The 22,683-nt window shown below is 43.7% G+C and overlaps 2 protein-coding genes across 3 annotated transcripts in view; one reads left to right on the top strand and one right to left on the bottom strand.

Moving 5' to 3' along the window:
- SMIM14 (small integral membrane protein 14) overlaps positions 1-22,683 on the top strand; it is an 80,209-nt gene that overhangs the window by 43,573 nt on the left and 13,953 nt on the right. For both annotated transcript variants that reach the window (XM_051842486.2, XM_070068124.1), the window contains exon 3: positions 14,539-14,587. In XM_051842486.2, the coding sequence (XP_051698446.1) occupies positions 14,539-14,587 (49 nt within the window). The remainder of the gene's footprint in view (positions 1-14,538; positions 14,588-22,683) is intronic.
- Positions 8,899-9,432, bottom strand: LOC100355268 (large ribosomal subunit protein eL32). Its single transcript, XM_051842485.2, has one exon. It carries the CDS (start codon positions 9,377-9,379, stop codon positions 8,972-8,974), a length of 408 nt encoding a protein of 135 aa, XP_051698445.2. The 5' UTR covers positions 9,380-9,432; the 3' UTR covers positions 8,899-8,971.

Raw genomic sequence — 22,683 nt, 5'->3', positions numbered from 1 at the left:
GCCCAAGCACTTGGGCCATCCTCCACTGCACTCCCGGGCCACAGCAGAGAGCTGGACTGGAAGAGGGGCAACCAGGACAGAACTGGTGCCCCAACCGGGACTAGAACCTGGGGTGCCGGTACCACAGGCGGAGGATTACCCAAGTGAGCCGCAGCGCCGGCCTGGTTCACTCTTCAAATGGTTGTGATGGCCGGGGCTGAGCTCATCTGAACCCAGGAGCCAAGAGCTTCTTCCGTGTCCCCCACATGGGTGCAGGGGCCCAAGGACCTGGGCCATCCTCCACTGCTTTCCTAGGTGCTTCAACAGGGAGCTGGATCAGAATAGCCGGGACTTGAACTGGCACCTCTATGGGATGCCTGCACTGCAGGCTAGGGCTTTAACCCATTGCACCACAGCACTGGCCCCTAAAGAAATTTTTTTTTTAAGATTTATTTTTTATTTACTTGAAAAGTGGAATTGCAGAGAATGAGGGAGAGACAGAGAGATCTTCCATCCACTAGTTCACCCCCTACATGGCCACAATGGCTGAGTTTTGCCCAGGCTGAAGCCAGGAGCCTGGAACTCCATTCAGGTCTCCCATTTAGGTGGTAGGGGCCCAAGCACTTGGGCCATCTTCCACTGCGTCTCCAGGCTTCTTGGCAGGGAGTTGGATTGGAAGTAGAACAGCCAGGACTTGAACTGGCACTCATAGGGATGCTGATGGTAGCTTAACCTACAGTACCTCAATGCCAGCCCCTGGAGAAAAATTTTAATTACCTTCTAGTTATATGTATGATTTGAAAAGAAAAATATATTCTACAATAAAAGTCTCAAAAGACTTTCTTATGTGAGATTTGTTCTCATTAGAATGTAGAAACTATAAAAGTAGAAAATATTTCCCCACTCCTAAGGCTATGTAGACACAGCAGGAGCTTAAACTTCTCTTAAGTATTGCTTCTTTGGGTTTTCTGTAAGTTTTACTACAAGAAATGTGAATCTGATTTTCACTCAGGTTTTTTTTGTTTCCCATCTACTGCAATATGGAATGGAAAGTGAATGACTGTCTCACTGACTATATTCTTAGGGAGTGTTTTAAATTATATGTTATAAACTAAGTTCAAGGCTGATGTGACTGCAGTGCAAAGAATGCCCATTTTGGGGTGCTCGTGGCAAAGCTTTTCTTACTCTTGGCAAGTGTCTTTCCTTCTGATTTAATTACATGATTCAGTTACAGGAGTGTTAGGTAATTTATAGTACAGGTGTATTTTGCCAGCTGTGGAAATGTTTATAGAATGTTCAGAAATGTTTCAAAGTAGTTGTTAGGCCGTATCACAGATATTTTTCTTTCTTGGTCTAATCCTATAATTAGAGGGTATTTATTTATTTATTTTATTTTATTTTATTTTATTTTTGACAGGCAGAGTGGACAGTGAGAGAGAGAGACAGAGAGAAAGGTCTTCCTTTGCCGTTGGTTCACCCTCCAATGGCCGCCGCGGCATGCGCATCGCGCTGATCCGAAGCCAGGAGCCAGGTACTTATCATCCTGGTCTCCCATGGGTGCAGGGCCCAAGCACTTGGGCCATCCTCCACTGCACTCCCTGGCCACAGCAGAGAGCTGGCCTGGAAGGGGGGCAACCGGGACAGAATCCGGCGCCCTGACCGGGACTAGAACCCGGTGTGCCGGCGCCACAAGGCAGAGGATTAACCTAGTGAGCACTGGCACCGGCCCTGTTTTTTAAAGATTATTTATTAGCCGGCGCCGCGGCTCACTAGGCTAATCCTCCGCCTGCAGTGCGGGCACATCAGGTTACAGAGAGGGAGGAAGAGACAGAAGGATAGAGAGAGAGAGAGACAGAAGGAGAGAGAGAGAGACAGAAGGAGAGAGAGAGAGAAGGAGAGATCTTCCATCTATTAGTTCAATCCCCAAATGGCTGCAATGGCCAGGCCTGAGCTGATCCAAAGCCAGGAACCAAGAGCCAGGAGCTCAAGCACTTGTACCATCCTTTGCTGCTTTCTCAGGCACATTAGCAGGGAGCTGGATTGGAAGTAGAGCAGCCAGGACTCAAACTAGTGGCCATATGGGATGCTGGCATTGTAGACGGCAGCTTATTCTGCACCAAAGTGCTGGCCCCTGTAATTAGAGTTTCAGTGCTTTACTGTTCAATGCTGTCTCTTGGGCTTGAAACAGTAGTAAAACTAGATATACAGTGCATCCCTTTTAACTGAAGTCAGACATCTTTACCATGTTACATCCAATTCTGTGTTTTATTTAACATGGGAATATGTGCAATACTAGAGGAGAGTTTGTTAGTTATACAGTAGAACACCACCACTAATATGTAGAAAGGTGCCAGTACCAAACCATGGGCTAATCATTTCATTCCTTTAAGTTGCCTAGTATTCTTTCAAAAAAGAAAGAAAAATTGGGTATTGGCCTAAGGCTACTTTGTCTGGTATTCTTTTTTAAAAAATTCTAAAAAATAAATAAATAAATAAATGCCACTCATTTCTTTACAGCCATGAAAACAGCATGGTGAAGGATCTTTTCTGTTTCCACTGAAATAATTTGCTGAACGATTCTGGTTCCACCCTCTTCTCCTTTTTACCTCCTTTCTCCTGCTGTTCTCTCTCACTGGCTTTCTCTTGGCATGTAGTTTCTTCTGTTAATGAACAGAGTTCCACAGACAACAGATAGCTTTAGAAACATGAACTTGGTACATACTCTGTGTGTTTTCTATTCTCTGTCGTAATTTAAGATTTGGAATGCAGATAATCCAATAATCCTCTTTTTTCTTTTTTAAATTGTTGAGCTCTGTATTTCAGCTCTTAATCTAAACAGTGTAACTGAAACTTCAACATCTTTAATTTACTGAAATGTCTTTTTGTGTTAAAATGCTCTAATAAGCATGTGACTTGGGAAACCCTTTGTCAGATTTGTCTTTATAGCCCTGATGGCATTCTAAATTGTGACTAATGTTTGCCGTACTTAAATTAGTCACCATAAGTCCTACTGGATCTTTGTGGAAGAGAAACATGTACCTGAAAATTTGAGAGATCTCTACCGTAAATATGTTCTTTCAAGATAAATCGACACAGTAAAAAGTTGAGACTAAACTTTCTCCTCACTTCTCTAAACCTTGCCTGTTCTCTGCTTCCCTAGAAGAGTTTGGTATGTGCCTTCCCAAATTTTTCTAATAAATATTTTAGATACTATGGTATATGTGTATTTCCCCCAATATAATAATATTCAACATTTTAGTCATGTAATTAACTTTTGGATTATAGTTAATATAGGAGATCTTACTGAGCTTTTCTCAATTTTTAAGAGTAGCATCCAGGTATTACACAACACTAGACAGTCCTAGTTAGTGTTACAATTGATTTTTACCAATTTGAAGCTGTTTTCTTAGGAAGTGGAGTTACATTTTGTTTAAAAGATGAAGTAACTGTTTCACATTGTTAGGGCACAAAATTCAAGCTAGTGCTAAATGTGAAAAGAGAAAAATCTCTCCACATTCCTCAGCTCCTCAGTGCCACTTGATCAAACACACAATTAGCAGTTCCTTATATATTGTTCCTGTTACTATGGCTGTATAACAAATTACCCCAAAACTCAGTGTTGTAAAGCAAACATTTATTAAGCTGATAAACTGTGTGTCTCAATTCACATGGCTTGTCTGCTGACAGTGTCTGTGTTCTTAGCTGTGGGCAGGAAGTTCCTGAAGGCTTGCTCACCGTCTTGTGGTCAATCTGGTAGGTAGCTGAAACCCTGGCACTGTCAGCCAGAACACCTGCTTATTGCCTTTTCCTGTGGCTGTTTCACTTCCTCACGGCATCATGACTTCGTCCCAGGGGCAAGTGTCTGTCCTGAGAGATGATGGAGAGCACCACATGGCAGCTGCATCCCTTTTATGGCCTCGCCTAAAAAGTCACATAATACACTTATGCTGTACTCATAGTTGTAGCCGTCCCAAGCCTGCCTGGGTTCAAGAGGAGAGCAAATAGATCGATTCCACCTCTTGTTGAGGAGTGGCAAGATTCTGGGAGAGCATGTGTGACTTGGAAATACTGCCACAGCTGTTTTTGGAAGATAGTGTCAGCCACATGTATCTTTCTAGAAATTTTTTTATGCATATACCTATGTGTATAATTTATCTTTTGTTGTACATACAGGGAATCATTTTATATGCTATGATATGAATGTTTGGGTCTCCCCAAATTTATGTTGTATTCCTAACCTTCATCATGTTGATAGGTGGAGGTAATTGGGTCATAAGGGTGGAGCCCTTGCAGTGAAATTAGTGCCATTACAAGAAGAAACATGAGGGAGATGATCTCTATACCTGTGAGACTACACCAAGAAGATGTGCATGTGCAAAGCAGGAAGAGGGCCCTCACCAGGGACCAGATTCACCAGCTAGAAACTAGACCTTCTAGCTTCCAGACTTAGAAGAAATAAATGCTTGTTTTTTTAAGCCACCTAATTGTGGTATTTGTGATTTCAACCTAAACTCAGAAATTTTGGTCCTGAGAAGTAAAGTGCTGCTGTAACAAATAACCAAAAATGTGATGAGAGATGTAGGCTAGAAGAGTGTGTTCAGCTGCATGCTGGAATCAGCTGATGTTGCCGCGAAGGGACAGTTGGTGGAAATTCAGACGTGAAAGGTAATGAGTGAGCGTGATCAGGAAGAAAAGAGACTAGCTGAAGAGAAAGCATGTACTTAGAGAATACACAAATAATCGTGTGTAGAACTTCCGGGGCGACTAGGACTGCTAGGCCATTTTGATATCATCTGGGACAGAAATGAAAAACATTGCAGTGAAGAAAAAGGGATCTTAGTTACAAAGTGGCAAAGAATTTGGTTGAATTCTGTTTGTGTTCTAGTGTTTCGTGGAAGGCAAAACTTGTGAGCCATGAAATTGGATATTTGAGGAGATTTCTAAGCAGAGTATTGAAGGAGTGGCTCAATTTCTCTTGATTGTTTATAGTAAAACTTAGAGAAATTAATGGAAAAACAGTTATTAAGTTAAAAGGAACCAGAACTTAAAGATTTAGAAAATTCCCAGCCTGTGCATATTACAGACTGTGAGAATGCATATTCAGAAGAGAATCCTAAGAGCGGCAGACTGGCTGGTAAAGAGATTCATGTGGGTATATACCACAGCACTCATCAGCAACTCCAGCAAGACACTGCCCATTTGAACTGAAGGGAAAGAAGAATGACTGAATGAAGGTTGGTTGTTCTTCAGCACAGAGGAAGAATGACCCCAGAGGTGACTAAAGGGTCATCATGGCTGCCTCCGTTTGGGAGGTGGGTGGGTGATGCACTGCAGAAACCACAATGCCTTCAGAAAAATGGGCCAGGGAGGGGCCGACGCTGCAGCATAGCAGGTAAAGCCGCTGCCTGCAGTGCTGGTTGATCCAGCTCTCTGTTATGGCCTGAAAAAGCAGTGGAAGATGGCCCAAGTGCTTGGGCCCTTGCATCCACATGGGAGACTGGAAGAAGCTCCTGGCTTCAGATCGGCACAGCTCCAGCTGTTGCAGCCATCTGGAAAGTGAATCAGCAGATGGAAGACCTCTCTCTTTTTCTCTGCCTCTGCCTCTCTGTAACTCTGCCTTTTGAATAAATAAATAAATCTTTTTTAAAAAGGCTGAGAGTCTATTGGTGACCAAAGTTCTGGGGTCACCAAAATAGGGTTGGGGCTGCCTTTCCTGGCTGCAGGAGTAGCCTAAAGTGACCAAGACATTTCTGCAACTTACCTTGGTTTTGTTTGTTTACTTCATATATCTTTCCTTTTTTTCTAAAGAGTTATTTTATTTTTATTTGAAAGAGTTGAGAGAGAGAAACAGAAGGAGAGAGGTCTTCCATCCACTGGTTCACCCCCAAGACGACTACAGTGGCAGGAGCTGAGCTGATCTGAAGCCAGGAACAGGAGCTTCTGGGTCTCCCATGTGGGTGCAAAGGGCCATCCTCTGCTGCTTTCCCAGGTGCATTATCAGGGAGCTGGATCAGAAGTGAAACAGCCGGGACTCAAATTGGCACCCATGTGGGATGCCGATGCTACAGGCTGGCAAGGCTAACCCGCTGCACCACAGTGCCAACACCCATGTATCTTTTCGTATTAGCAAAACAAAGGCTGATATTTGATATGTCAGAATATTGGAATTTTGTCTTTCAATAGTGTAAATAATATGTGAGTAAGCTTGATATAATGTAGAAATATGGAACAGAATATTAACACTGACGTTTCTATTGCCCCCTACTTACCATCTTACCTCTTGGCCACTGTTGCTTGCTTTGCCAGAGGTCACATCAAGTTTATGAACCTCCTAGTCACATTTCTGTGCACGTATATGCCTTTACATATAATCAAAATAAATAAACTATGCCATAAGAATATGGCTTTAAATTATACTGTTTTCTTCAGTGGCAGTAAATTACATGATGATTTTTGGTTCAATAAAGTAATTAAGTTAAAGTTCACAAGGTTTTTTATAGGGTTGGAGAATGTGTGTGAGAAAATCAGGAGTGGTTGTTCTATTAGGATACCTTTTAGGCAAAGTAGTCCAACCTATCAATGTCAGACATTTTAAGAAGTATTTTTAAAGCAATTAGGCTTACTTTATCCTGATTATAATCTTGAAGCTTAAATTTGCATGTGTTATTGTGATCCTCAAAATTATTCTTGCTATTTCATAGAAAAGTAGGTAGAGAAGCCACTTACTCCTTCAGAACCAAATGTCATTGGAAGTATTAGGTTCTGACTGGTTTTCCAGTTGAAACACTGGACTTCTGCTGGAGTATGGTTGTGTAGGAATACTTAAATGTGCTACATCTGTAGTTTATCATTTTTAAAAGTTCTTTCCTTATAGTTGGGAAATGTAGGTTAAAACTTAAAGTATGTGTATTTTTATTTTAGTAGTTCTACCTCTTTTTTTAAAAGATTTATTTTTATTTATTTGAAAAGCAGAGTTACACAGAGAGAAGGAGAGAGATCTTCCATGTACTGTTTCACTCCCCAAATGGCCACAACTGCTGGAGCTGGGCCAGGCTGAAGCCAGGATCCAGGAGCTTCTTCCAGGTCTCCCACGTGGGTGCAGGGGCTCATACACTTAGGCTACTTTCCACTGCTTTCCCAGGCCATTAGCAGGGAGCTGGATTGAAAGTGGAGTAGCCAGGACTCCAGTCGATACCCATATGGAATGCCAGTATCATAGTTGATGGCTTTACCTGCTGTACCACAGCACCAGCCCCATACTTCCTGTTTTTAAACATGCATTAGTAGTACTTCTTGATTTTCCAGTGTTAAGCAATATCTACAGACATTTACTAGTTAACAGTATAGAATATGAAGATCTAGTTCTCTTCCCCCCTCCCACTTGGCATGAACCTTCTATGCCACAGCACTGGCCCCATTCTTCTACCTCTTAAGATTTGTCATGTGTATAATAAGAATGTGTGTTTCAGGGCTGGCACTATGGCACAGTAGGTTAATCCTCTGCCTTTGGCACTGGCATCCTATATGGGTGCCAGTTCTAGTCCTGGCTGTTCCTCTTCCAATCCAGCGCTCTACTATGGCCTGGGACAGCAGTAGAAGCAAAAGATGGCCCAAGTGCTTGGGCCCCTGTACCCGCATGGGAGACCTGGAAGAAGCTTCTGGCTTAGAATCAGCAGAGCTCTAGCCATTGCAGCCATTTGGGGAGTGAACCAGCAGATGGAAGACCTTTCTCCCTGTCTCTCTCTGTCACTGTCTGTAACTCTGTCAATAAATCTAAAAAATAAAAGAAAGTATTTGTATAAACACTATAGCAGTATATAAACCATTGTAGTATTGTTTTCATATACAAATTTGAAAATGATATAATTAAATGAGGGGTCATATAGCACTAAAAGTTATGAAGAATGGGACATGCATTATGGCACAGTGAGTAAAGCCACCACCTGGCATCCTATGTGGACGCTGGTTTGTGTCCCGGCTGCTCTACTTCCAGTGCAGTTTCCTGCTAATGGTTTGGGAAAAGCAGTGGAGGATGGTCCAAGTGCTTGGGCCCCCAGACCCACATGGGAGACCAGAGTGAAGCCCCGAATTCTTGACTTTGGCTTGATTGAGTGCTGGCTGTTGTGGCCATCTGGGAAATGAACCAATAGATAGAAGATATATTCTCTCTCTCTCTCTCACTTTCCAAATACATAATTTTGGAAAAGATTATGAAGTGCTATTTTTGGACATATTTGTTACTGATAGTTGAGTGCAGCAAAGAGACAACAAAATAACATACAGATATCCTGTTTATAAAATTATATGTATATAGGTACATATTAGAAAAATCCATGTGGGGAAGACACCAAAATGTATCAAAATGGTTATCATCAGATGGTTGGATTTGCCTATTTTGTTCATTACTCTATCCCTTAGAACACTACTGAGTACATTGAAAACTAATAAATGTTTTCTTTTTTTTTTTTTTTTTTTTGGACAGGCAGAGTTAGACAGTGAGAGAGAGACAGAGAGAAAGGTCTTCCTTCTGTTGGTTCACCCCCTAAATGGCCGCTACAGCCATTTAGCCAGGCGCTAGGTACTTCCTCCTGGTCTCCCATGCAGGTGCGGGGCCCAAGCACTTGGGCCATCCTCCACTGCACTCCTGGACCACAGCAGAGAGCTGGACTGGAAGAGGAGCAACCGGGACAGCATGCGGCACCCCAGCCGGGACTAGAACCCGGGGTGCCAGCGCCGCAGGTGGAGGATTAGCCTAGTAAGCCGTGGCGCCAGCCTATGTTTGTTATTTTCACAGGACCTTTCTGTTTTTATTTTCCATGTTAAGCTCTTTTCTAGATCTTTAGATCTAATAAACAGTCACTAGTTATTAACTGTATTTCTAAACCCCAATTTAGAATGAGCTGAATCTGATGATCAGAATGTTGTTTTTTTTTTTTTTTTACCGGTTTTCAAGGTTTTATTTAAACACAAATAAAATGCACACCCGAGCCGCCTACTCATTTTCTTCACTGCGCAGCCTGGCGTTGGGGTTGGTGACCCTGATGGCCAGCTGGGCCGCTCTCTCCACAATGGCTTTGCGGTTCTTGGAGGAGACGTTGTGAGCAATCTCTGCACAGTAGGATTTGTTGCACATCAGCAGCACCTCCAGCTCCTTGACGTTGTGGACCAGGAACTTGTGGAAGCCGCTGGGCAGCATGTGTTTGGTCTTCTTGTTGCTCCCGTAGCCAATGTTGGGCATCAAGATCTGGCCCTTGAATCTTCTCCGCACCCTGTTGTCAATACCTCTGGGTTTCCGCCAGTTACGCTTAATCTTGACATAGCGGTCCGACTGGTGGCGGATGAACTTCTTGGTCCTCTTTTTGACGATCTTGGGCTTCACCAGGGGTCTGAGGGCGGCCATGGTGCCGAGGAGAAGGCAGCCACCTCCGGAGGCAGCGCCGAGGAAGAGAAGCTGATCAGAATGTTTTAAAACCCAGTTAGAGTACTTTAAACTCTGCATAACTATGTCTCCCTTTTAAAATGTTTATTCATTCATTTATTTTACTTGAAAAATACAACGAGAGAGACAGACAGACAGACATGGACGGAGGATGGGGGGAAGGAGAGAGAGAGATCTTCAATCTGGTGGTTCACTTCCTAGATGCCCACAATAGCCATGGCTGAGCCAAGTTGAAGCCAGGAGCCCAGAACTCCATCTGAGTCTCACATGTGGGTGGCAGGGGCCCAAACGCTTATGCCTTATCTGCTGCCTCTCAGGATATGTTATCAGGAAGCTGATGGGGATCAGAGTAACTGGGGCTTGAACAGGCACTCTAATATGGGATGCAAAATTTCCAAGCAATGACTTAGCCTATTGTACACAATTCCTTGTCCCCACAACCATTTCTGAACTTCAGTTTGAAAGGCAGAGTTACAGAGAAAAAAGGGAGAGGGAGAGGGAGAGAGAGATCTTCCATCTGCTGGTTCACTCCCCAAGGCCACGTCTGGGCTAGGCCCCAGCAAGGAGCTTCATCCATGTCTCCACATGAGTGGGGGGGGGGGGGGCATGCACTTGGGCCATCCTTTGCTGCTTTCCCAGGTAGATTAGCAGGGAACTGAATCAAAAGTGGAGCAACTGGGGCTCAAACTGGCGCTCAAATGGGATGCTAGCATTGCAGGTTGCAGCTTAACCCAGTGTACCCAACACCAGTCCCTGAACTTGATTTTTTGACAATATCCTGCTTGAAAGCTGACAAGTAACTTTGTCGTTCCAAATGAAGTTGCTAGAAGTAATGCCTCTGAGAGGTTTAAAAAAGTCAGTAGCCTCTTAAAGTCTGATAAGCTGTTTTATATCAAATGTACATAGATGGCACTAGTTAAATATTTGTTAAATAAATGGGTGCTTTATGTTTTTAGGAGAATACAGGAATCTTACTGGTCTGAGCTTTTCAGCCCTTTCTGACCATGAACTGTGTGAGGTCTGCTTAGAGAGGACATGCACAACTGCTTAGCCGACAACTTGAAAGTGTGTTTTGTTGTTGGCTTTGCCATTTCATGGAGTAGTGATAAACCTGAAAAGGTTTGTTTGTACAAACAGGCAGCCATGTTTAATATTAAAAAAGACTCTGTTCTCCCTTTCCTGTCTATTTGGGACTTAGTTTCAATTTTAAAAAAATGTTTCACATATGGATAAATGTAACCAATTAGATTTCCCCAAGCCATGAATTCATTATTTTGGTTTGTAAGATTTTTTTTAAGTTAAGAAAAATTTGGGGGCCGGTGCTGTGGCTCACTAAGCTAATTCTCCGCCTGTGGCACCAGCATCCCGGGCTCCAGTCCCGGTTGCTCCTCTTCCAGTCCAGCTCTCTGCTGTGGCCCGGGAGGGCAGTGGAGGATGGCTCAAGTGCTTGGGCCCTGCACCCCATGGGAGACCAGAAGGAAGCACCTGGCTCCTGGCTTTGGATCGGCATAGTTCCAGCCGTAACAGCCATTTGGGGGGGTGAACCAACAGAAGGAAGATCTTTTCTCTCTCTCTCACTGTCTAACTCTATCTGTAAAAAAATAAATAAATAAATAAAATAAAAAAAAATAAAAAATTTTGAAGCATTTACATGAATGCTTTACATGAATTTACATTCATTTACATGAATTCTGAAGTAGAATTCAGCCACAGGTGTTGGGGAGGTGCCAGCTTGTGGCCTAACAGTTATGGTACCCTTCGAGATGCCAGCCCTCCACATCAGAGTGCCAGGATTCAATACCTGGCTCGGCTCCTGACTTTACCCTGGAAGGCAGGGGTTGACAGCTCAAGTCATTGGCTCTGCCACTCACATGGAAGACCCAACTGCAGCGCCATCCATTACAGGCATCTGGGGAATAAAACACTGGATGGGAGCTCTTGCTGTCGCTCAAGTTTAAAAAAAGAAAGAAAGAAAAAAAACTGCAGTTTGTAGTTTGGTAACCCCTAACGTAGACCACAAACCCAACAACAAGGATATCAGGTAAAATCCAGACTTGTTGGTCTGAGGAGGAGAGAAAACACAGTGAGCATCCAATAGATCTTGGGAAGGAGGCTAGGACTAATGGCATGACAGGGAGGTCCACGTGGGAGTCACTTGTGAGCAGATGCATATGGCAGACCTGGGAGCATTTCATGCAGAAATGGTGCCAATTATAGATACCAGTGAGCCATAGCAAGTCAGACCTCAAGGCGAGAGCAGCACTTTGTACAAAGAACTGAACATTCAATGGTCATTTAGATTTAAGAATTCAATGGTCATGTAGATTTAAGAATATACTATATTGTTGCTGAACATTAAACATAACCAAGTAGGAAAATTACTTTCACTCCTTATTTTATATATAAGTGGTTAGATGCTTCTTGATTCACCCAAGAACCTTTTTTCCACATGGGTCTCTCTTTATCTTACACTCTCCACAATACTGCTTGGAGATGAGGAGTAACTGGGACACACACACACACACACACACACACACACACACCGTAAGCTCATGGAAAATGCAACTAAATTATGAGTTTATTGTGGTGTAAAAAAATCAAATTCAGGATTTTTTAAATGATTTTATTTCTTTGAGAGGTAGAGTTACAGAGAAAGAGGGAGAGACAGAAAAGTCTTCCATTCGCTGGTTTACTTCCCGAATGATTGTAACAGAGCTGAGCCAGTCTGAAGCCAGGAGCTTCTTTGGCTCCCCCACGTGGGTGTAGGGGCCCAAGCACTTGGGCCATTTTCCACTGCCTTCCCAGGCGTAAGCAGAGAGCTGAATTGGCAGAGGAGCAGCCAGGACACAAACTGGTGCCCATGTGGGATGCTGGGGCCATTGGCGGAGGGTTAGCCTACTAAGCTGCAGCACTGGCCCCAGGTTTTTTTTTTTTTAATGAATATGTATGTATTATGAATTTTGCATTGAGTATACATATGCACACACAGGGTCTTGGAAAAGTTTCTGCAAAATATACATTGTGTTTTAATTCCATTTTGCACAAATTTCTTGAGGTACCCTGTGTATGTTTGAAATATAAGGATATTGACTGGGGAGGCTGGCACGAGAACAGAATGGGAGAATTATCTGCCTACAATATCTTTTCTGTACTTTATAATTTTGTACCGTGTGTGTGTGTTTATATATTACTGGGAAAATATAAGCAAGAGTAAGAGGTTTGTTGGGTGTGTTTTGTAACCTAAGGATCTTAAAGTCTTTTTTTCTGTGTTTTTTTTTTTTTAATTTATTTATTTTATTTGAAAGAGTGACAGAGAGGAAGAGAGAGAGAGAGAGAGGTAGGTCTTTGATCACTGGGTTGCTCCCCAGAGGGCCGCAGCTGCCAGAGCTGCGCCTATCCGAAGCAAGAAGCTTCTTCTGGGTCTCCCACACAGATGCAGGTGCCCAAGGACTTGAGCCATCTTTTACTGCTGTCCTTGGCCATAGCAGAGAGCTGGATGGGAAGTGGAGCAGCCGGAACTTGAACTGGTGCCCATATGGGATGCCAGCACTTTAGGTGGCGGCTTTACCTTCTATGCCACAGCACCAGCCCCTCTTTCTTTCTGTTTAAAGATTTATTTATTTGAAAGAGTTACAGAGAGAGATCTTCCATCCGCTGACTCCCCAAATGCCAGCAACAGCCAGGGCTGGGCCAAACTGAAGCCAGGAACCAGAAGGGTGGAGGACCCGAAGCACTTGGGCCATCTTCTGCTTTTCCCAGGTGCATTAACAGGGAGCTGGATCAGAAGTGAAGCAGCTGGGATTCAAACCAGTGCTCACATAGGATGTTGGCATTGCAGGTGGCGTCTTTATCTGCTGTGCCACAACACTGACCCAGGCTTTTTCTCTTTATTTTTTAAAATTTGTAGTGCAGTTTGTTAATCCACTGCCTGGCATGCACAGGTTCAAATCCCAGCTACTCTACTACCAATCTAACTTCTTGTTCATGTGCCTGGGAAAGCAGCTCAAGATGGTCCAAGTGCTTGAGTCCCTTCCCCCGATGTGGGAGATCCAGATAGAGTTCCAGGCTCCTGGCTATTGCAGCCATTTGGGAAGTAGACTCTCAGAAGATTCATTCTCTCTCTCACTCTCTCTCTCTCTCTGGCTTTCAAATAAATGAATCTTTAAAAAGAGATAATCACCTGATTTTAAAATCCAATTATATAAAAATATAGATGTTAAAACTTGAGTTCCTATCTCTGTCAAGAGTCTACTCTATCATCTCCCTCTACCTGTCGTGGGGACAACTTGTATTGGTTTCTGATGTTTGCATGCACTGTTTCTTTATGCATATGAAAGGGGGATAAACTGTATTCCTCCCTTTCAGAGGTGAGCTGCTACAGATGGAATCTGTTGTTTGTCTGCTTCCAGTTTTCAATGAGAAGAAAAATTTCATAAATAAAAGTTTTCATTTTCCAGTAATTGCAGTGTAGAACTTTTCCATGGGAAGCCTAATTACGTGTGGCTGCAAGAATTTCTCTCACAGGTGATTTTTTAATGCTTTAAATTAAATAGATGTACCAGATGATGGTATATTTTAAAGTTATTCTGAGGGTCCGGCACCATGGCACAGTAGGTTAATCCTCCGCCTGCGGCGCCAGCATCCCACATGGGCATCGGTTCTAGTCCCAGCTGCTCCTCTTCCAATCCAGCTCTCTGCTGTGGCCCAGGAGGGCAGTGGAAGATGTCCCAAGTGCTTGGGCTCCTGCACCTGCATGGGAGACCGGGAAGAAGCTCCTGGCTCTGGCCGTTGCGGCCATTTGGGGAGTGAACCAATGGAAGGAAGACCTTTCTCTCTGTCTCTCTCTCACTGTCTGTAACTCTACCTCTCAAATAAATAAATAAATAAAATCTTAAAAAAAAAAAAAAGCCCCAGTTTTAAAAAAAAAGTTATTCTGAGTAGAAAAAAACATCTGCCTGGACTGAATAGCCTGTCAGTATATTCCATGTTTGTATCTAACTTTGAAGGTATGATACATACTGTGGTAGCATTCATTGAAAAAGAAAACATGATCTTTTCTAATCACTGTTGCCCTCCTTCGGTTAAGTCTCCTAGGTAACTGTGCTCTCTTCTTCTTGCAGCTGCGGCAGTCCCAGTCCTACTGCACAGACACAGAGTGTCTCCAGGAATGTAAGTACCAGTGGGACAGGGAGAGCTGGCACTGGGGGCAGAAGTGGAGGCTGTGTGACTGTCTGCTGGTCAGAAATGATTCTGACAGTTTGCTCTTTGAGGAAAGGAGTCTCAGGAATTATTTGCAACTCAAATCTTCATTTTTTTTTCACTTGCAAATTTATTTATTTTTAAATATTTATTTTAAAGTCAGAGTTACACAGAGAGAGAAGAGGCACAGAGAGAGAGAGTTGTAGGTCTTCCATCCATTGGTTCACTCCCCAGTTGGCCACAGAGGCTGGAGCTGCGCTGATTCAAAGCCAAGAGCCAGGAGCTTCTCTGGGTCTCCCCTGCGGGTGCAGGGGCCCAAGGACTTGGGCAATCTTCTACTGCTTTGCCAGGCCATAGCAGAGAGCTGGCTCAGAAGTGGAGCAGCTGGATAGGAAGTGGATCAGCTGGGACTCAAACCAGCACCCATATGGGATGCTGGCACTGTGGGTGGCAGCTTTACCCGCTATGCCACAGCGCCAGCCTCAAGTTTATTTTTTCCTATTTCAAGACTAAACCCTTATCACATTGAAGAAAATTATGAAATCACAGATAAGATGAAAAGAAAGTGAAGAAAATCCAGAACATTAAAAAAGAAGCATTGTTGACAACTGTGTATATTCCTCATAGACCTTTCCCTTGGCAGATAAGCATCTACAAGGCCTTCACGCTGATGGACATAGAATATCAGGGCAGTCAGCACAAGTCCCTTACCCATTCCCTAGCATTATTGGCTGGCTTGGGAGCTTCTGAGTGAGGGCAGAGAGAGGCCATTGTCTCAAGTTTAGAAGTTTTGGGGTGCCTGTGGGGTTCATTCCTGTGACTGTGATGGTACCATACCTGTGAGGGCGTGGAGGTGGAGAGGTTTCGCTGTGTGGCTCCATGGGCAGTGGTGATGGTAAAAGTGAGGGTCAGAGCAAGGCGGAACCTGCTTGGTAAATGTGGTAGACAAATAAAATGTAGTGACCATTGTGGGTGACATCTTTTTTCAGGACACTCAGAAATAACTTGAGGGGTATTTGCAGGGAACTAGTAAGCTAGCATTGAAGCCAATTTTGTGCTGTGTAATCTGTGACAAGGAAAGTGTGCCATTGTTAAGATGGAAAAGCCTGGCAGTCAGATCTCATCTATATCACTTTTTATCTATTGCTTTTCAGTTCTGTATTACGGTGCCGTAGTGCAGTAGGTTAATCCTCTACTTGAAGCGCTGGCATCCCATATAGGCATTGGTTCTAGTCCCAGCTGCTCCTCTTCCAATCCAGCTCTCTGCTGTGGCCTGAGAAAGCAGTAGAAGATGGCCCAAGTCCTTAGGCCCCTCACCAACATGGGAGACCAGGAAGAAGCTCCTTGCTCCTAGCTTCAGATCAGTGCAGCTCTAGCCATTGCTGCCATTTGGGGAGTGAACCAACAGAAGGGAGACCTTTCTCTGTCTCTCCCTCTCACTGTCTGTAACTCTACCTCTCAAATAAATAAAATCCTAAAAAATATATATATCTTAAAATATTTATTGATTAATAACCCATCACAGTGGATATACCAGTGTTTAAATGATTCCCACTTGTTGGAATTTTAGGATACTGATTTCTTTTTTGCTATTAGCAATATTTGTATAAAAATTCTTTGTATGTACATGTTAAGGAGGCAAAATAGGGGCTGGTGCCATGGCTCACTTGGTTAATCCTCCGCCTGTGGCACTGGCATCCCATATGGGCGCTGGGTTCTAGTCCTGGTTGCTCCTCTTCCAGTCCAGCTCTCTGCTGTGGCCTGGGAAGGCAGCAGAGGATGGCCCAAGAGCTTCGGCCCTGCACCTGCATGGGAGACCAGGAAGAAGCACCTGGCTCCTGGCTTCGGATAGGCACAGTGCCAGCCCGTAGTGGTCATTTGGGGGGTGAACCAACGGAAGGAAGATCTTTCTCTTTCTCTCTTTCTCTCTCACTAACTCTACCTGTCAAAAAAAAAAAAAAAAAAAGGAAAAATAATTTTTCCCTTAGCCCCACATACCTCTTAGCTAGGACACCTTTAACAAAGGACAGATAATAAGAGAAAAACTAAGTAGATTATTAACATGTGCAGCACACGTAACATGGAAGAAACTTCAATGAGAAGTAACTCAAAGCTGTGGCTTCCAACTCTGGCTCAGAAAGTATCCTCAACAAAAAGCAATACACTTTGGGAAAAGGAAGGAGAATTCATCAGCTTCTGCTAAGGCTGGCATATGGTTTGTCCTCTCCCAGGTCAGGTGCTAGAAGCGTGGTCTGCAGTCTGACGGTATTGAGAGGTAGTGGGTGTTTAAAAGATGGGGCTTAATGGAAAATGATCAGGTCCTGTTCACTGCTCATGGAACGGGTGAACACCTGCCTTGTGGGAGTGAGTGGGTGAGGTTTCCTGTGATGCGGTAGTTCTTACAAGAGCAAGTTGTTAGAAAGCAGACCCACCACCCCGTGCTTGGCTACTTCTGCACACAGCCTGCCTCCTGCCTGCTTCTCTGTCACTACTGATGCAGCCAGGGGGCCCTTGCCAGGACACCAGCACCATGCTGTTTGGACCCTCAGGCCACCAGAATTGTGAGCCAGATAAACTTCCTAAGTTACCAGGCTTGGGCATTTTGTAACAGCAACACGAAACAGAGTAAGAGCTTCCAAGATGGGAAGCTTGTGGGGGAAGGCATGTGCAATGAGAGGAAACTAATGAAGCAAGGCTTGTTTGCAGGTTCCTCTGGGGCTCTCTCTGGGCTGGTGAGAGTCTAGAGTGGTCTCCAGTAAAACAGCGTTGATGCCCTGCCTTTAGGCAGAAAAGGGAGGGCAATAGAGAGGGCTTTTCTTCATTTGCTACTTTTATTTTTTTTAATGATTTTATCTATTTGAGAGACAGAATTATAGATAGAGAAATGGTGAGACAGAGATAGAGGAGTCTTCCATCTGCTGATCCATTCCCCAAATGGCCACAGTAGCTGAAGCTGAGCTAATCCAAAACCAGGAGCCAGGAGCTTCTTCCAGGTCTGCCATGTGGATACCAGGGCCTAAGTACTTGGGCAATCCTCTGCTGCCTTCCCAGGTGCATTAGCAGGAGCTGGATCAGAAGTGGAGCAGTTGGGACTCAAACCAGGTATCCCATCTGGGATGCAGGATCTTAAACAGGGGTTTAATCTATTATGCCATAATACCAGCCCCTCAAAAATAATTTTTTTGTCAAAGAGGCATAGTTTGCAATAACATATTCTAGTTTCCCTCACACATTTTCAGACTTTTAGTGCCAAGTTGCATTTTTTTTAAAAGATGCATTTATTTGAAAGACAGAATGAGAGAGAAAAGTCTTCCACCTGCTGGTTCACTCCCCAAATGCCTAGAACAGCCAAGGCTGAGCCAGGCCAAAGCCAAGTCCCAGGAAGACCTTCTAGGTCTCCCTTGTGAGTGTCAAGAACCCCAGCACTTGAGCCATTCACTGTGGCCTCGCAGGTACATTAGCATGAAACTGCATGCGAAGCTGAGTTGGGAGTCCATCCCAGGTGCTCTCTTATGGGATGGGGGCCTTCCAGTTGGCAGCTCAGCCTACTATAACACAGTGCTCACTCCCACCAGTTTTTTCTATTTAACATCTTGAAGCCAAGCTCCACTTTATGATGTATATGAAACTGAAACTAAAACTAAAACCAAGCTACAGTAATGTAGCATTGTGAAGAGGCTTGTTCTGTTAATAATTACGATTTTATAAACTAGAAACCCCATTAACTTCTGTAAGTATCACAACTTAGGGAAGTAGGAGCCGGTACAGTGGCTAGCCCAAAGCAGAAATGTCAGAATGCAGGTGCAGGTGGTTAATGACATGCATGTTTGCAGTAGTAATGTGCACACACGTTAGGATGGATGCGGGTGGTTTCTGCACTCCACACTTACTCATGTTGCTTACCCACTGGCTTTCATTAATCTACGGTGTTTATCTCAAGTATTTGCCCCAGCAGGTAAAACTAAAAGCTGCTTTTCTAGTTGAAAATAGTCTTATTCATGGTGCTGGCACTCCGGGTTCTAGTCCCAGTTGGGGCGCCGGATTCTGTCCCGGTTGCTCCTCTTGCAGTCCAGCTCTCTGCTGTGGCCTGGGAAAGCAGTGGAGGATGTTGCCCTGCACCCACATGGGAGACCAGGAGGAAGCACCTGGCTCCTGGCTTCGGATCAGCACAGCGCGCTGACTGTAGCAGCCATTTGGGGGGTGAACCAATGGAAGGAAGACCTTTCTCTCTGTCTCTCTCTCTCTCACTAACTCTGCCTGTCAAGAAAAGAAAAATAGTCCTATTCAACTCCTCATGGGACAGGCAGTGCTTATTATGTGTATGCTGCTGTGATCCTTGTGCCAGTCTCAGCTGTAAATCAAATAGCCTCCCCTTCCTGCGGGTGAAATGTTGATTCCTTTCTCTGAGTAGAAAGACAAAGCTCTATAGCGCTTGAATATTTGTTTAGCCATGTTGGCAACTTGTTTTTCCTGCCCAGTTCCTTTAGCTTATGGTGAAAGTCTCTTCTGAGCACCTTGCTTTGAGATGGTATAAGCTGGGTCCCCTATGGTAATACCTTTCTGTGTATTCTCCAGGGAATTTATACTTTCTGCTTAAAAGGATGAAATACGTATTTTATAGCTCTCTTCATGTTTAGATAAATGTATTACAATTCAATTAGAAAATTTTTTTACTTTTAAAAAAATTTAATTTTAATTTAATTTTTAAAAAATTAAGTGATACATGATGTAGGAATGTAGGAAACTGAGGCTTCATAATAGTTGAAATAAGCCTTAAATAAATATGTGTTCGATTTTCCTCTCATGACTCGTGTTTTTAAACTATTTCCTTTTGTTCTTCCTTTCTTTTATAATTCCTATAGTTCTATTTTGTGTGGTTTGTTGTTTCCAAATTCTGTTTAATTTTTGTCTTATGAGTAAGGTCATTTATTTGTGTAGTCATAGAACCAGCTGCTAGATTTAAAGTTATTAAAACATGGACCGAAGGGTAAATGATAGAGAAATATGTATGTTCTTAATTATATAACCTATTTGTGCTTTTTCACTTGGCCTTGGAAATTGCTTGTATTATTAAAATTGGATTTTTGTTTTGTTTGGTGACTGCTACAGGCACCCAGTGGTTATTTTCAAATGGTGGACGTTTGGCATAGTGGTTAAGCTCCTGGTTGGGATGTCTGCATCCCATAACCGAGTACCTGGGTTTGATTCCTGGATGTAACTCTTATTTGTTTTGTTTTAACTTAAAACACAGAGCAACAGAGAAAAGGGAGAGACAGAGATATCTTCCATCCCCTGGTTTACTCCCCAAGTGGCTTCAACCATCAGGTCTGGGCCAGGCCAAAGCCAGGAGCCAGGAACTCCATCCTAGTCTCCCGCATGGGTGGCAGGGACCCAGAGACTTGGGCCATCTTCCACTACTTTCCCAGACACATTAGGGAGCTGGATTGGAAGCAGAGCAAAAGGGAAGTGGTGCTCCTTTGTGTTGATGTGTCACAAGTAGTGACTTAAGCCAATGCGCCGCAACTCTGGCTCCTGCCTCCAGCCTCCTGCCACTGCAAACCTTGGGGAGGCAGTGGTGGTAGGTCACGTAATTAGGTTCTTGCCATCCACGTGGGAAAACTAGAATGTTCCAAGCTTCCAGCTTTGATCCTGGCCCAGCCCCAGCCATTGTGGCCATTTGGAAAAAGAAGTAGCAGGTAGACTCTCTCTCTCTGTACTGGTCTCCTTGATCTCTAATAAATAAACAAATTTTAAAGCCTTCTACTCTTTACATTTCTAATGCAATTTTGAGAATTTATTTGTAACCTTTAACATCTCAATTTCATAAATACTTCCCAAATCTATGTTTATCGTTTCTCTTCCTGTCCCAGTTCCAGCTTCCAAACTATTTCCCATCTTCTTTCTGGAACCTAGCCTGTCCCTCTTGGACTGTTCCAGAACTCGGTCTCTAGACCTTTTCCCTTTCTGCACTCACTCCGTTGGTGATCTCATGGCTCATTACGTGTGTGCGGATGATTGTCCTCTGGCATTGCCACCAGAGTCTCTCACAGATGTTTGTCATTCAACATCTTCACATTTGAGATCTTGATAGTATCCACCCAGCCTGCCCTTCTCACAATTCCGGACAGCTCCCTCCTTCTGAGAGTCACTCCTGGCTCTTCCTTTTCTCACGCTCTGCGGCTACCTGTCAGCAAACACCACATTGAGTTCATGGAAGAGTGGAATTAAAATGTAACCTTATTTCCATGTGAAAAAAACTGAAACCCACACATAGTTTTTCATAATTCACATTCCCCATGAACATTTTGGAAGACTTCTCATATGCATGAATTTCAAAATGAGAGTCAGATACTGTCTCCTTTTTGCTCAAAACTCTTTTCAGATATTTTCTATTTAATGCCCAATAGAAACCCAGGGTCTTCTGACCTGGAAGGCCTACATGGGCTGGCTCTCGTTACTCTTAGGATTTAATTGTTTTAATATCTCATCCCACCCTCAATTCCCATTTTACTCTACTCCAACTCCACTGACTGTTTAAACACACCCCCAGGCTCCTGACTTGGGGGTACTTGCTGTTCCCTCTACCTGAGATGTTCTTTCAGATGGCCTCACAGCCTCTCTTTCACTTTTCTTTTCTTTTTTTTTAGGACTTTTATTTATTTGAGAGGTAGCGTTACAGACAGAGAGGTCTTCCATCCACTTGGTTTACTTTCCAAATGCCGGTAACAGACAGAGTTGAGCCAATCTGAAGCCAGGAGCCTCCTCCTGGTCTCCCATGCTGGTGCAGAAGCCCAAGGACTTGGGCCATCTTCCTCTACTTTCCCAGGCCATAGCAGAGAGCATGATTGGAAGAGGAGCAGCCAGGACATGAACCAGAGCCCATATGGGATGCTGGTGCCTCAGGTGGAGGCTTAGCCCACTGCACCACAGTGCCTGCCCCCTCCTCCACTTTTGTTGCATCTTTACTCCAGCATTAGCTGCTCAAGGAGACCTCCAGAAGCTCCCTGTGTAGAATTTCATTTGTGGGATGGGTATTTGGGAAGTTATTGAGACACCTCTTGAGGCACTCACACACCGTATCAGAGTGCCTAGGGTTGAGTCCTGGCTCTCCTAATTCCAGCTTCCTGCTAATACACCCTCAGAGGCAGCAGGTGAAAGCTCATGTAGTTTGGTCCCTGCCACCTATGTAGGAGACCAGGATTGAATTCTTTGCTTCTAGCTTTGGCCTCGGTCAGCCCTGGCTCTTGCAGTTATTTGGGGTGTGAATACAAATGGAAGATTTCTGTCTGTATCTTTGTCTTTAAAATAAATAACAATAAATTTTTAAAAATATAAGGGGAAGGCATTGTGTTACAGTGTGTTGAGTCAACACTTGGAATGCCCAAATACAAGGAGAGTGCCTGGTTCGAGTCCTGGCTTCTATGCTTCCGAGCCAGCTTCCTGCTAATGTGCTGGGGAAAGGCAGCAGATTATGGTTCAATCCTTGGGTCCCTGCCATGCTTGTGAGAGACCCAGTTAGAGTTCTATTCTCCTGGCTTCAGCCTGGTTTAGCCTTAGTTTCTGTGAGCATTTGAGGAGTGAACCAATGGATAGAAGATTCTCTCTGTCTTGTCATCTCTGTCACTCTGCCTTTCAAGTAAATAAACTTTTTTTAAAAATTCACTTATTTCTTATTCCCCTTTCTTACTGTTTCCCCCTTTAGCATTTATCTGTATCAACTATATATTTTAGTGACTTATTTTATGCAGCCACCACCATAAGCTCCTTGAGGGCCAGAGGTGGGTGGGGTATTGTTAATCTCTTCTTCATCCTTAGCACCAGGTCAGTCACTTCCCTAGTTTTGTTGTTAGCTTCCCATTCTCTAGGTCAGAAGCTTGCCATAGCTTAACATCATCTTTCAGCTCCTGTATCTTGTGATCACCAAAGTTTGTTATGATGCTTCCTCAGTATAGGAAGTGTAACTATCTGAAGAACATTCTGTGCTTTTCATAGAACCACCCTGAAAGATATAGTTCATTTTATTTTTCTTTTTTAAAGATTTTATTTATTTGAGAGGCAGAGTTACA

The sequence above is a fragment of the Oryctolagus cuniculus genome, chromosome 2 (genome assembly GCF_964237555.1).
Source record: "Oryctolagus cuniculus chromosome 2, mOryCun1.1, whole genome shotgun sequence".
NCBI classification, from domain to species: Eukaryota; Metazoa; Chordata; class Mammalia; order Lagomorpha; family Leporidae; genus Oryctolagus; species Oryctolagus cuniculus.
Note: the sequence above shows the minus strand (reverse complement) of the source record. Positions and strands in the feature narration are given on the sequence as shown.